Here is a 15,102-nt window from a genome sequence, read left to right as displayed (position 1 = left end):
TCTGAGAAAGAGAAGAGAAAGGAAGAAGAATAATTCAGGGAGAATCTCCTGTACCAAAAGTGATAGTAGGAAAAATTGTTATCTGTTAGTCTGAGGAAGTTTTGTGAACTGTTGATATAGCAGCCTAGCAGAGTACTGAGTGGCCTGGGACACAAATGAGGATAAAGTTGGGTCAGTAATTCTTCCTCTGATATGGCATTCATTTTTAGACACTTCCTCAGAATGTTTTCCTTTTCTTTTCCTTTAAAGATAATTTAAAAACTAATCCTCCAGTGCCTGACAACGGCTCCTTCTTGATTTTTGGATTTTCTGTGTTGCAAAGATGTCTGACTGAGCATGTCCACATCCCTGAGGTCTACTTGCTTGTGGCAGGGCTCTTTCTGGCAACTCCACAGTCTGAACCACCTGAAGCAGACAAGGTATGAAAAAACTAGTGGATGAGCATGAAGCTGCTATTGCTTTACTACTTTGGCATTTTGTGGCCTTTTCTGTGAGAGGATTTTTAGGCAAGTTAACCCTACTTGGTTTTTGTGATAGCTAAAATTAGTCATTCATACTTTAAAAAGGAAGTAAGTTAACTTTGATTTAAGGAAATTTGTGTTTGCTACAAACTTGTTCATGCAGGTGTTAAATGCTATTTAACTACTGCACTTTAGAGGTAATTCAGATTAGCTTCCCTGTCCTTACATTGTCAAGACTTCATTAAAATCTCAGAATTAGTGGATTTGGGTACTTTCCCCCAGTGTCCTGAGAAGCCATAAGACATTTTTGCCCTGACATGCCAAAGATATCTTTCAGAAGAGGACAATCCATTAGTGCTATCCTGCGGAAACACATTTAATAGGAGAGGGAGGAGCTGCTGGAGGTGAAAATGTTTTGGTTTTTTTTCTGATCTAGAGAGAGCAGGCATTGTTCTTGATGTATCATAAATAATCCCCACCTCTTCTTGAACTATATCTCCTCCTGTTGTAGAAAGATCTTGAGTCTATGTTGCAGTGGATCTTGCAGCACCACCTTACAGAGAATGTCCTCAAAATTGGGTTGTGTGCAGAGGCTGCTGCTTTACTGCTGGAAATGGTTAGAGTCATTGTGGACAAGGTAAGCATTTTGTTGCAAGGTCGGTGCAATGTAAATGGCAGAATAAACTGAGAGTGTCAGATGTCAGTGGCAGTCTTTACCTGTAACTCCTAGCCTTCCTCTGGCCTCACAGGGCAATACTGAGCATAATAGTGAGCAGGGACTTCAAAGTGTCAGCACAGCTATTGACCTGGTTATGTTACATAGCGGATGATGTGATGCACTCATGTTTAAGAACTTCTGAACACAGAGATGGATCTTACCCACAGCATTACCCATTTCATTTGTTCTTGATGGTGAGGATATGCCACCTTTCTGATTGGTTGTATCTTCAGTCTACAAGCTGGGAGTCGGCTGCTTCTGCCTTGCTTGACTTCTCTGTGGCCATGTCGTGTTTGTTTAGTTGCTTAGGAATACCTACAATGGAGGAAAGATGAGCTTATATGAGTGAGAGGAATGCTGCCTTGACTAGATGCACATTTGTCTGTGTTCAGCCTATTGCAGATGCAGAAGTCTCCTGGGAGATAGCCTATCCAGGGAACGTTATCCAGTTTCTGTGCTTGACCTATCACAGTTATACTCAGGACCCTGTGTGGCACTGTCCTGACTTCTTGAAAACTTTGGCTATGGTTGCTTTCCATTCTGGACCACCCAAGGTACGTGCATCTGAACCAGCAGAAGCCCTTCAGATCAGAGATGGGTTGCTAGGAGGAAAAATCAATTTAAAGGAGATTATGAGTTAAAATGCATTGCTGTCTGCTTCCACAGGGAGGCTCTGAAGGCCTTTTGTCTCCTGATGGTCCAGCCATTGCTGAAGGGAAAGGCTGTGTTGATCCCTCCTCTCTCCCACTCCTACCACACCCTGCCAAGAAACAAGTGTGGGATTTTGTGCGAGTCCTCCTGCTGGACAGTCTTCTCAACATCCCAGCAAACAAACAAGGGCATCCACTTGAGCTGCTTCTTGAGGTCACTCTTGTAGTCATCAGGCTTTGCTGCTTTACCTTGCACTGGGGGTGGAAGTACAGGAGGTATCCTGCTAGTGGTCTAGTGAAAAAAGTGCTAACAGTGATGAAGAGGTGTATTCAGTCGGCATTTTCAACAGTCTAGGATAAGGCTGGGATCACAGCTCTTAGAAAGCATTCACTAGTTCCTGGCAGATCTGGACAGCCTACTTAGTGGAATGGAATTCCTACCTTTTCAGCAAGGAAGAAAGGCCTTTTCTGCCTGCTCTGCATTCATGTGAACTAAGAAAATGCTGCCCCTAGACAACAACAAAGGCATTTTTCAGGCAACATTTAACATTGAAGGCAGGCATGAAAAAATTTCCCTTTTCCTTAGTAATACCTGCTTGTCATTACAGCAGCCCTTGAATTTGTTGAGAACAGAAAATTTCACATGGAGCATTCCTGTGTACTGATTTTTGAGACAACAATTTCTTTTCAGTGCTCAAATAAATCAAAAACAACTGTCACCCCTTTTAGGACAGATTAATACAAGCTGTAACAGCTGAGTCTGGATTATGGATTTCAACCACTCAAAGCACTGGAAAGAGTCAGAGTAGTCTGAAGAAAGGGAAAATGGAAAATTTAGCCTTCAGCTCCAAATTGTCAATAGTCCAGGTGTCTCAGATGTGAGTTCTGATGCAGACTTAGCTTAGTAATACAAATAGTAATGAACGTAAGCTTGACTGTAACTGTCATAAGTTAAATCAGAGCAGCAGTTCCCTAAAGGCTTACACAGTAACATTTCAAGGCTTGGTATAGTTTAAAATAGAGGATGGCTCTTCTGATTATCTGAATCCTGAGCCTGCTAAATGGAGCTAAAATTCCCTGAGGGCAAGACCTCTTGGGAACTATCTGTGAACCTAGGTTCTGGCTCTGTGCAAAACCTTGTTTGTGTTCAGCGTGCAGAGGGCAACTGTGCTGGCTATCAGCTAGAGACTGTAGAGCTATGTAAGATTTCCTGTTTTCCCAGCTAGGGTATGAGGTTCTGCCATCTCATCTGCTGCCCAGTAACTGTCCACACATGTACTCGTGCTGAACTCTGTATGAGAGATGCCTTGTTGCCTTTACACGGAGGAGTACGCCAGATCTCTGCATTTATGTGTTATTGTGGATTAGCTGTCACAGATAACTTCTCAGCTTGCAGCAGCTCTTTCATATGCCCACACCAAAGGGCTAAAGTGTGCAAGTGAGGTGGAGTAGTTGTCCTTGCTCTTTTTGTGCTGTTTTTCCCCTCCTCTTCCTAACACAGTGCCTAGGTGTTTAAGGGAAATATTGGGCATTTTGAATTATCTCAGATAGTACTGAGTGTCTCTTGGAATTTCTACTCACTTCTTTGAGCAAAACTTGTATTGAATCTGAATCTTTGACAGCCATAATCTGCCAAAGATCCAATGAAATCAAAGACCTTTGAATAAAGGCTGAAAGTGAATTTCAGTCTGCTTTCCTGGCTGTTTTCCTGCTGTACTAATATATATACGGTCACTATATAGGCTTCCCCAGAGGATGCTACCAGTGAGCAGAAGAGACATTTTCAAACAAAAGTTTTACTGTCTGCTATGGACGTCTTCCATGTTACCAGCCAAGGCGAGGGGAAAACAAGACCAAGAGGTGAGTGGTGAGAATCAGATCATTAGCTAGCTGGTATTTAGCATGTAGCTGTAATTGCTAGAAAGGTTTGGAAACAGTAGCTAGAAGAACAGTCCAGCTCAGCAGGCTGGACTGTCCATTCACTCCTGCTGTAGGCCAGTTTGCATAAATTACTGTAGTTCTACCATTTTTCTAGAGAACCTCTTCGCTTTTTTCTCTCTTTTTGACAACAAATTCTGAACATTAAAAAGGAAGTACTTAGAAAGAAACTTAGGTTTATCCTTGAGTGTGTCTGGAAACAACCCTGATAACTTAGTTGTTGCTGCTCTCCTTTCTGAGTCATTAGTTGGACCAGTCCTTCATGATGGTATTTTAGTGAGATTGGTTCTGTCCTTAGGATGGAGCCATTATTTCTAGTCTGAGTAAGGTATTTCTGCTAGACCTAGAGTTTTCTTAGATATGTCCCAACTCTGAGACGCTATGGCATGAGACTGTTCCTTCTCAGTTCTGGAAACTGCACATCTCACATCTTTTTTTTTTTTTTTTTTTTTTTTTTCTTTTTTTTGCATTTCAGCTTCTTTTGGAATAATCAACCCTCTTGTATCCTCTCCAGGGAGCAGTGATCCTCATGGCACTTCAGAATCAACTGCACCTGTATCCATGATGAATATTGCTTATTGTACTCAGAAGCTGGTTGAGAAGCTGAACAGCAGAATGTTTGCTGCTGACCCCAAGCAAATCCTTATCTTCACTGCCAGACAGATTATGGGCGTGAGTTACATGAAATTTTTTTCCAACTGTTATCAACATGTTGTAATGTGCTCTGTTTCACACTTAGGTTGTGATGCTGCAATTCTCAAGAAGATGGCTGTAATCCGTTTGGTGATTGTGATTATTCCTGTTTTCTTGCATGAGCACATAATGGCTCTAAATGACAATCAGAGCTACATGGTGCAGCATAAAGAAGGGATAGTTAGCTCTTTTGTGCCACTGTCTGTTGACTATGTACGTGTTGCCGAACAGGAATAAATTAATCTCCTCCACAATTCTGGGGACTTCAGCAGAAATACAGGAAAACTGAATTTGTATCTAACAGGTAGTTCAGGGGAATTTTGCTGAAATAAGTTTGCAACAGCTTAAATGAAGTGGGAGAAGTGGATCCTTGGGGAGAGAGTTCTTTGAGCAAGCCAAGTACTCTGCTGTTTTGTGTTTTCACAGGTCTTGGAAAGCTCCGTTTCTCAAAAGGAAGTTTTCCTCAGTGCCCTATACAGCTGTTTAAACAGAGCCATCCTATACTGCCTATCCAGACCACAACAGTCGCTGCCTGAACAGTTTAATGTCCTGAACACTCTCAATGTCCTGCAGGAGCAGTGGGACATTATTTTTGCAACTTACAACTCAAATAATAATTTCGTTGTCTGCCTAATGTACTGCCTTTGCCAACTGAATTCGGGCAGGTACAAATGTTCGTCTCAGTATAACGTTTGTTTACATCTCTCTGCTGTTATCTATGGGAGTGGGTGCAGAGAGAGAGATTTCACAAAACTTAGGCAATATCCATTTTGGGGAATTGCTAGAAGCTGAGATTGAGCTGGATTCAGCTAGACAAAAGACTTTGGATAGTAGTATATGTACGGTATCCTAGCAAGCATTTGAACCATTGGGCTCAGTGCTCTGGGGGTTTAAAGCACCGTTCAGCTTTAAATAGGGCAAACCTTCTGCTCTGATTTGGTGTCTGTTGAAGCGGCAGAGTAAAGCACTTGTGGAAAGATGGTTGTTTTCCTCATACACTTAAAAAAAAATTAAAAACAACCACAGAAATGTTTTGATGTAATTTTTTATCATTTAATTTGGAGGAGGAGAAGGTTACTAATGTGCTCAGTATTCCTGAGGCAATGGATTGTCTTTCAGCAAGAAAGTGGAAGAGAGAAACTGTTCTTCAATCCGAAGGCTATTTTCTCCTTGAAACACTAGTGAGCAGAAAACTTCCTACCACCTCTCTTGCTCAGAGGCAGACTAGTATGTGTGTTTGTGGGTGCAATAAACAAGGCACAGTGGATGGTAATAATGTAACGTTTAATTCCACTTTTTTCATTTTGAAAAGGTTGTTTCATTTCAGACACCCAGACAATCTTGCATGTTTGTCTAAGCAGAACCCTTAAATTTGCACATAGGTTTAATTGCTACTCTTTATTAACGAAAACATCTGTGTGTATCTGTTTTACTCATCCAGCATTTCCAGCAGCTTACTCACTTCAGAGTAGTAACTGCAGTTAACAAGCTGAACTGATTTCAGTGGAGTTGGCTCACAAGTGCATCATTAAAATGAGAAGCTGGAAATCTTTCTGGGGCGTGGGCTAGAATCACTCCACAAGCATGCAGGTGGCCATTCTCTGAGACATCTGCATGGACTAATTTAGGGAGATGGTTTTTCTGATCCAGCAGCTATTCTTGGGTGGGTACATTTAAAACATACATAAAACTGTGCAGGGATCTTGTGAATCTTTCTGTTATGGTTATTGTTACTTGGATCTGAGCTGCAAAGTCCTGGTCGTACTGAAGTTGGGAGTTTTGCCATTGACTTGGATAGTGCTAGAACATCCATACCCACTCTGTTTGCTGTTCTTACAGGTGATCTGTCAGAGGTACTCTTGCTAATGTAAGCTGGGGACTTATTTTGGACAACTCTGTTTTGTCAAAAGAAGCAAATATTGGCTAGTGCTTTATTCACTATAATGATGTTTGTTGTTTCAATGAAAACCTTCTGTGCTGCTTAGATGGCCTGAATTGAATCCATTAATACAGTATCACATCAGAAATGAGTTGCATTTCCTGAGGTCTTTTCTTGATTGTTCTTACTCCAATCAGATAATAATTTCCAGGCCAAAACTGTTGAGATGGGATAAGGATTGTTTGTATGTAGCAAGAACATAAACATTAAAAAAAAAAAAAATATTACAGAAGTGTTGGTGTTATCCAAAAGCCAAACATAGCAGAGCCAGGGAATCAGAATTATGGTATTTAAAAGAAAATCAGAAAAATGGCAGCTTTGCATACCCAAGAGATTTGACTCTCCCATGTAGTAGTGCCTGTTTACAACTGAAAGAACGTAGTATGTTACTAGTGGCTATATATAATATATATATTACTGACAGCACTTCTGTGACCAAGTATACGTTGTCTGGATGTCCTAACTAAGCCTGTTGCATCTATTGTAAGTATTACTGCTGTGCTGAAATTCCTGGTGTCTTTTACCTACTGACTGGTAAATTATCTGACACACACCCCCAAAGCAGCACTAACTCTTTTTGGCCATGGTGATGTTCTCAATTACACTCACATCTACATGACACTAACATCACAGTGCTAAAGTCTGCAGCTTTTTTGTGCTGAGAGCTTTATAAGCTGAATGAACAATCATTGGTGCAAAGAACTTAGACTAAGTATGCGGTTCAGGTATAGGGTACAGCAAGGCAGTGTTTCCCACATAATGGAAGATACTTCTCCTAAAGAAATTCAGAGCAAAGAGATGGCATACAAGATGCTCAGGGGAGGTGTAAGAAAGCTGGATGCAATCTGGCTACACCAGTACAGCCCTGTGTTCCAGCTAATTGAGATGAATGGTAGATACAAGTGCACTAAGAAGTGCAGAGATAAGGCAGGTACAACAGAGTAATCCATAGGATCTTGGTGAGTGCTCCTCGACTTTGAAAACCAGACTGGCAGTGGCTTAGTTCCCACTTCCTGTAAAATTCTTCAGTATCATGTGATTGGTGTAAGCCCTCAAGCCTGGGAATATTGGTCTACTAAATGAATCCAGTAGGAGTGGATGTGTAGAAATACCTTTAGCTTTTTCACTATCCTCACTTTGTTCTAAGTCTGGGTTCCTCACGTGCCTTTTTTTTTTTTTTTTTTTTTTTTTGTCACAGCTATCCTGAAGGTTTTGGAGTGGATGCAAAACCAAAGTTGGCTTCATATCACCAAATTTTCCTTGCACCCAGTGAAGAGGAAAAGGGCAGCCTGCCTACTCCAGATGATGGTAATTTATGGCACATGTTGCCTTTGGCTTACAGAGCAGGACAGTGCCTGGCCTAAACAGTTATCAGAGCAGCTTGTGCAAGTGCTCCTTAATTGCCTCTTTGGTGTATAGGCACTGCAGGCACAGCATAAAGAAAGGAAGGTTGTGCTAAAAATGGCTTCTGTTCGCATCATACCTTTTTATTCAAAATTCACACCCCACATCCTCAGGAGTAATGGATATCAGTTTGGAGATCTCTTCCGTGCGTTGTGGCCAGTATTAGTGCCCAGCTACATGCTATTTGTAGCTCTACTTCTTTTTTCAAAGCCTATACAGAGCTTGTGTCTGTCTGTTGTACACAGGAAGAAACATTTTGATCTTTTAAGAGAAACACTGGAAAAAATTTTGCACAGGATTCAGTGTGGGGGCTGTCAGCTGAACCCCACAGCAGAGTGATGCTCTTTTTTTTTTTTTTTTTTTTTTTTAATGTATATATTGACTTGGATATGATGCAACCAAGTAAGTCTGATTTGCAGGGAAATACAGCAAAACAGCTCAGACCTTCCTTGTACAGCATCCTGTTGCTGTGTCAAATTGTTTCACGACTTGGTTACCTTCCCCCACTGTCTCTAACGATGTTTGGCCACAGGATGATTTAGCACTCTACTGTATGATAATAAGAACATCAAAATTCTGATGAGATGGTTTTCCAAGGCAGAAAGCAGTTAGAATAATTTGTCACTCCTACTTGTTTCTTTCAGGGAGCTGAAATATAGTAAAAGAAATGTCCTGCTGTTTTCTGTATTAGACTATGGAGTTAGTCTAATACAGAACCCATGGAGGCAGTAGACAAAATGGAGCAACTCCACTGACTCCAGCAGTTACTCTGGACCAGTGCTGTTCCAAATGAGATACTTTTGCTTTATCTGCTGCTTGACTTGTTACACAAAAAATGATTCTTCATTTGTAGTTTCTTTTGTTTCCTAGTCCATCAGGAGATTCTGAGAACAGTAGAAATCATCTGGAAGCAGCTCATTTCTCAGAGGCGGCAGGCTCTGGAGGACACTTACAAGATGGATCTTTCTGTAAAAGGAAATGACAAAGAAAGGGACATGAAGATAATTGAGATCACTCCTTTATGGGAAGAAATTATGACAAAAGCTTGGCAACACTTGATAGGTCTCTGTTCTTTTATGGAACACTCATTGTAGTAAGCAAAGGCTTTGCAGTAAATGTAGCACCTAATGGAAAGCTGCTGATTCCTTGGTTATACCCTTCCTCTGCACATCACCTGCTAGATAAAGCAGATTCTCAGTTTCTCTCATCCGGGATTGCGATTGCTTTCTGTGTCATGCCCCAGCCCTTCTGTAATCATCTGGTGATGTTGTAGGGCTTATGCTGTACTGTAAGAAAGAGAAATCTCCTTAGGCAATTGTATCCCATCAGAGAATTTAAAAGGGAGGATATTTGGGTGAAGAACAGAGTCCCAATGTGTGTAGTGCTGCAGGGATTCAAAGTTCATGTCTGTATAATGACACTGGTCTATGGCAGACCTTTGTGAGGCTTTTAAATAAAAACTTGAGAAGTACATGTTAATTCAATGCTCCTCTTATAAATAGAAGGACAAGCCAGCTGGAGTGAGGCACTGCCATGTTGTTGTGTCTTGTGTAATGTGGATACAAACCCTCTACCTTCCCATAGGCTTAACTTCAAGTCTTACAAACTTTTTTTCTGTTCTGGCCCACAGCATCTGAAAAGAAGATTCTCCAGAATAAAGCAGGGCCAGGCCTGTCACAGAGCAAGCACAATTCCTGGAGTGAAAGCCTCTCTTCAGCTATTAAGTTGATACCTGGCCGAAACACAAAGGAAATGACATGCAAATCTGAGGTAACTTCTGCTTTTTGGCTTTTCTGTCTCTGTCACCGGCTCTGCCTTTGATATGGCTCTGGAGAGTTTGTCTGGACTTGGGAGGTTTCTGAGTATGTCTGTTGACATGTTCCATTGTAAACTAGATACCTATTGCAGTTAAGGTTCCTTTTCTAGACTGCTAGAAATACTCACTAAGAAATAGTCATTGATATGAAGAACTTCAGTTGGCAGCCTTAACATATAATGTATTAATTCATACTTTTTGCATGAGGCCTAATTATTGCACTTGAAAGGAAAAACCTAAGCAACCCGTGTGTGCTTGTGTTCACAGGGCTCTGCTTGGGTCAGAGCAAAGTGAGTAGATGCTGGCTTTGCTGCTTTTGACTTACACCACTTATGTAAACCTTGTCCTTCAGACACTGAATTAGTAGAAAGGATCAGGTATTACCATAGTACTGTCCTTTCATTTTCTACTCAATATGAAGTATTAAAGGTCCAAATTTTAGTTTAGCCTCAAGAGATAAGGAGACAAGTGCTTATATAAACCAGGAATAGGTCTGAAGGGTATGCAGCGTTCCTACTGCCAGCAATGCAGCTGGGCTATCTTTTCCATGTGTAAGCTTCTCCTTTGCTGAGAGAGTGTGCCATTTCCATGTTTTTGCTGGGCATTTGTTGAGAATACAAATAAAAAGCACCAGTTAGATGTTACTTTTTTAAGTGTGTTAGGGCTAGAGTAACCAGCTATAGGGTAGGACAGCAGTGCATTGACAGAATATTCAGAGCTTTGGACTGAGCTTGTGTTATTGCAGTGCTAAACATATTAAGGTCTTTTTTTCTCCTGCTGAGGAGACAGTGAGTCTGTTACAGCATCGGTTTAGGGAGTCTTAACCCTGTAGGTCAAGCTGTAGCAGGTTGCAGTTTTATCCCCAGTGATGACTGGTTCACTTCCAGGTGTGTTGATCAGGAAGGCTATGATACACAAGTAATGTGTCTGATAGTACCTCACTGAGCTGCAGGTTTTTTCTCAGCATGCCACAGCATCCTTCTCATTCCTTAAAATCACTTTGCTGCTTACAGAGTGAGCAAGTTCTTCCCAGGTACATATGTAGACTGTGATGCCATACTACAAGAGCATCGACTATTTGCCCTGGGGTCTGTTTAATTATTTTTTAAAATTAATTTTGATTATTACAGCTGATTACACCTCAGTGAGCAATGTAATTGATATTTGTAAATGTATCCCAAGGAACATTTTGTACAACATGCTTTTTGCTGTTGAAGGTTAAAGACTCCGTTATTGGTTTTTCCCTAAATATGCCCACATCATTAGTTCCTCCAGTGAAAAGGTTGCCATCTGGAAAAGGCAGCACAGAGACATTATTCAGGCACAAGTGCATGAAATTGGTGTTTCTGCATCTTCTGTCTCTCTTCTGCAAGGAAGCGGCTTGTAATTAAAGGAGCTGGGTTTGGAGGAAACATTACTCATTTGGTGTTATTCCTTATCATGTCAAGGACTGACAGCTCCACAGCTCTGATAAATTGTTCCTCTCAATGAGATGCAAAGCTACAGTTCCAAATGTTCTCCTCCACTCTCCCTCTCCCCCTTTCTCCCTCCAGCCTATCTTTGAAAGAGTTTGCACTTTTCAGAGAGATGAAATCTAAGGGGAAGAAAATTCAACAGTCCTCTTTCTTTGTACACAAGCAAGATATAAGGTGGGATTTTCAGTATCAAAGGAAGTTGGGAGCACAAGTTACATTAAAAGTAAATGGTATTTGTGCTTCTAACTTGTATCTTTGACCTCACTTTGTTAGCCACTTTAAAGGTGCTGTAATGTGACTTTGTATCTTTTGCGGTGTCTCAGATGCCTTCTGTATTCACTTGGGAAAAGTCTTCAGATACTGGCCTCTGTCTTCACTACTGCTAGTTATGGACCGATCTCCTACAGCAATAGGCACCTGGTTGAAACATTCAGATAAAAGGAAAAGTAGCAGTATGAACTACATTGTGAGAGACAAAGCCTTTAAATCCCATAGTAAAATAAAAATCTTTGCATTTACTGAGAGCTAAGCACGGTTGTTCCTAACTGAGCAAAACTTATTAAATTTGAGAAAAGTGCAGAAATTTCAGCCAGGATTTCAAAGCTTTGTTCAGTAGAAAGAAGAAATGGGTTGGTTACTGGGCTGTTGATTTGATTCCTTTATAGACTGAAAATAAACAAAGAAGTTGAAGCAGTAGTAGCATTTGCTGCACATTAAAAAAAAAAAAAAAAATTACAAAACACCCCCCTCAAAACTATCAACTTTTTCCCTGTTGTCATTTACAAGATAGCAAGAGTGCTTTTGAGACCCAATCCTCAATCTGGAAAAAAACAGCAAAATTCAAACTATTCACTCCAGCAAAGGATCAGACCCCATATTTCTGCTGTACTTTAACTCAGGATCTCCAGCATCAATGAAGCCAATTCCCTGCTATTTGGTGGCAAATGTCAGAATTAGCAATCAAATGCAGCTGTATTCTCCCCATATTTCTGAATCCACTTCGCTATCTCATGCTCTGCTCTGGGCTTTGTCTGGAACACATGATCTTTCAGGAAGGAGAGCGTGATCACATTTCTGGTAGTAGAAGGGCGATGAGCTGCTATAGTAATTGCTATCTTGTGCTTTCTTGGAAGTCTGAGTAGCCATGCAGGAGCAAGAGGAGCACTGTACAAAGTCAGATTTTTTTTTAATGCTTCCAGGTGACAGGGTTGGGTAGGTTTGCCAGCAGGAGGGTCTATAAGACTCTGAATACAGTGCCAAAGGTTTCCAAATCATAGACTTTCCTGTTTCAAAGTGAGCCTTTTGATCTCTTGCTCTTTCTCCTCCCTTCCTCCCCAGTCCCTCTCCTCCCCCCGAGTTTTGCTGTCAGAATCTAGGATATGTATTTAATTTTTGGGTTAACAATGACTGATTGTTTTTGTCATATTCAACAATCTGCAAGAGCAGCAAGGGACCACTATAACAATCATATTTCAGTAAATTGTAAATCAGTCAACAGCTTCTACCATGCAATGTCCTGTGCTGCTTCCTGAGGATGAGTGCCCCAGCAAGGTTACAAGCAGCATACTTCTAACTACTGTAAGACACACTGCTTCAGGGCTGTAGATATATTTGTTATCCTTTACAAGAAATGCAGAGCCTCCTGAGTTTTACAGCAGGCCTGATCATGCCTGTCCTCTCCTGTTTTGGTTCATTAATTACATTCTTCTATGCCAGAGGCCCCTATACCTTAAGAAAATGAAATAGAAAAGGTCTTTTTAATCCCAGTCTTCAGAATGAAGATGTTAACAGAGACCTCCTAACTTGTAATTACAAACCCAGAAAAATTATGGTAGAATTTTGGGCAGCAAACATACGCTTATGAAGAAAGCTATAGATAAAAAGCCAGCATCTGACCTCCTTTGTGCCAGTTTTGTCACTCTCTCCGTTGCAAGAGAACTCCTAGTTAAGTGATGGGAGAATGCAGCCTTTGAACTCTAAGGATTTTTGAACAGTTTGATGGATATCCTGGTTTCTGCTCTGCTGCCCTCAGTGCATGCAACATCACTGCAGAGCTAACGGAAAAAAAAGCATTTAATAGTGTGGCTCTACAAACCAGAAAATACAAGGTGCTAAGTTTGGCTTGACTGGGAGTGATTAACTTTTCTTTAGTTGGCTTTGTAGTAAGAGCCTATCTCTTGTGCTTGCTTTTGTAAGCAACAGGCAGATTGTTAAACCCACAGCAAATCCATAAAAGATAACTGCATCAATGTGTCGGCGAGAGACTTCTTTGTCTCTGTGGATAACTTTCTGAAGTCAGGAGCTCCAAGAAAAGACCTGTTGGCTGAGACTTAAGTCACTGTCAGACACAGAATCTACTTCAGTCCTTTTGAAAATTCTTCCTCTTAATTTTTTACAATGTAATATTTTATTTATTTATACTCATGGCTAAGCAGTCTTGATGTACCTGCTGGAAAGAAACTGCAAGTTTATTAACTCATTTAGGGAAGTGAGTCGTATGTCCCCATCTTATCACTGAGCAAGAAGATAGTGATATGACCAAGGACCACTTGAATTCTGCATAGTTTCCTAACAGATATCCTTGGTTAAAGTAATAGCAAATGTCTCTCGGGCAAGCTCCACTGAAAGTTGTTCTGTCTGCTCCTGCCACTATAGTTAGATTCACAAGAGGAAGAATCAAATCTCTTCTAGGAGTTAATGTTTCTTTTGAAGTCTGAGAAGGACTGAGGCATGTTTCAAACAACATGTTATTTCAAAGTCTTTAGGACTTTCTTCAGTTTTAGATTTACAGGAAATTTATGTTTTTAGTCTTCTCATGTGTTTATTCACCAGGTTTTTCTCTTAGGCCAGCAGCTAAAAGTGCTGTTGATACAGAAAATTATTCATTTGTTACACCAAGAACAACAATCTTTTCAAATTTCACAGCCAGCAAAAAATATTAAAAAATTGTTTCACTTGTAACACTCATTCTTAAGATAAATATGGCTAGTATACCTAGTATCTCTAGTAATTCACCTGTGATGCATTGTATTTTGAGAAGTATTTAAACATAAAATTTCCATTGACTTCAGTGGGCGTTTGAATTACAGGCTTAAATTCCTTCCATGCTGGAAATGTAAATCTCTACATCAGGAGTTTTTTAATGTGTTTTGCTTACCTAGTACAAATAGTAGCTGCATCACAGATACAGAATTAGTCCTGTCTGGGGCAGGGCTCTCAGCCCACATGAGTCCATCAGGAAAGAGCACTGGGGCTTCATTCACTCCTGGCTGTCAGTCTTGCTTCATACTTTTTGCAGCCGTCTTTACAGGCTTTGCATTAGCTGTGGGGCAAGAGGGAGAAATGACGTGTTTTAAATTAATATGTACAGATCATACTCACAAATTCTTGGGTGACATGTCTGTGTGCAAAAGTCTGTGTTTTAGAGGGTAGTTTTAAACAAGGTTTTTCAAGCAGAAGTGTTTAACATTGAACTGGAAGGCTGATGATGTATTCCTAGTCTATTGTCATGGTACAGAAGACTCAACCCCAGGACATAAAATCAGCATTAGCTCAAAATGCTATGTGTCAGTGGGCTTTGACTTCTGTAAGAAAGAAGTGTTATCTCAAGTTGACAGACATGAATTTACAGAGACTTGGCCCTTATCACCCAAGATGTCAGTGGCAACACTAGCAGCTGAACCCAGAGCTAAATAGTGGACCAGTGCCTTCAAACACTAGCTACTTCTTTCCTGCATTGTTATAGCATCTTTCAATAATTGACTGTAAAATCAAGGCTGATGCTGACCAGCCTGGGTTTTCAAACAATAGTAGAGCCACTGCATCAGAGAGTGGTTGTTTAAAGTGGGGAGGTATGTGAGGTAGTGAAAAGGAGAGCAGGACTGAACAAAAAGAGCTCACTAATTTGGGATGAAGGAGGGACAAGCTCAACCTAGCAGTTCATGGTAGGTGAAATGAAGGAGATACAAATATTTGAAACATAATCCAAATTATTATTTAAACTTTTTT

At 40.7% G+C, this 15,102-nt stretch overlaps 1 protein-coding gene across 1 annotated transcript in view; it reads left to right on the top strand.

The window, feature by feature from the left end:
- The window catches only part of WDFY4 (WDFY family member 4), a 151,574-nt gene that overhangs the window by 60,145 nt on the left and 76,327 nt on the right, over nt 1–15,102 (top strand). The window contains exons 30-39 of the mRNA XM_075504926.1: nt 250–419; nt 973–1,098; nt 1,572–1,733; nt 1,846–2,043; nt 3,572–3,689; nt 4,282–4,439; nt 4,887–5,125; nt 7,598–7,707; nt 8,674–8,865; nt 9,434–9,573. Coding sequence (XP_075361041.1) covers nt 250–419; nt 973–1,098; nt 1,572–1,733; nt 1,846–2,043; nt 3,572–3,689; nt 4,282–4,439; nt 4,887–5,125; nt 7,598–7,707; nt 8,674–8,865; nt 9,434–9,573 — 1,613 coding nt within the window. The remainder of the gene's footprint in view (nt 1–249; nt 420–972; nt 1,099–1,571; nt 1,734–1,845; nt 2,044–3,571; nt 3,690–4,281; nt 4,440–4,886; nt 5,126–7,597; nt 7,708–8,673; nt 8,866–9,433; nt 9,574–15,102) is intronic.

This window comes from Mycteria americana, chromosome 6 (genome assembly GCF_035582795.1).
Source record: "Mycteria americana isolate JAX WOST 10 ecotype Jacksonville Zoo and Gardens chromosome 6, USCA_MyAme_1.0, whole genome shotgun sequence".
Classification (NCBI taxonomy): domain Eukaryota; kingdom Metazoa; phylum Chordata; class Aves; order Ciconiiformes; family Ciconiidae; genus Mycteria; species Mycteria americana.
Note: the sequence above shows the minus strand (reverse complement) of the source record. Positions and strands in the feature narration are given on the sequence as shown.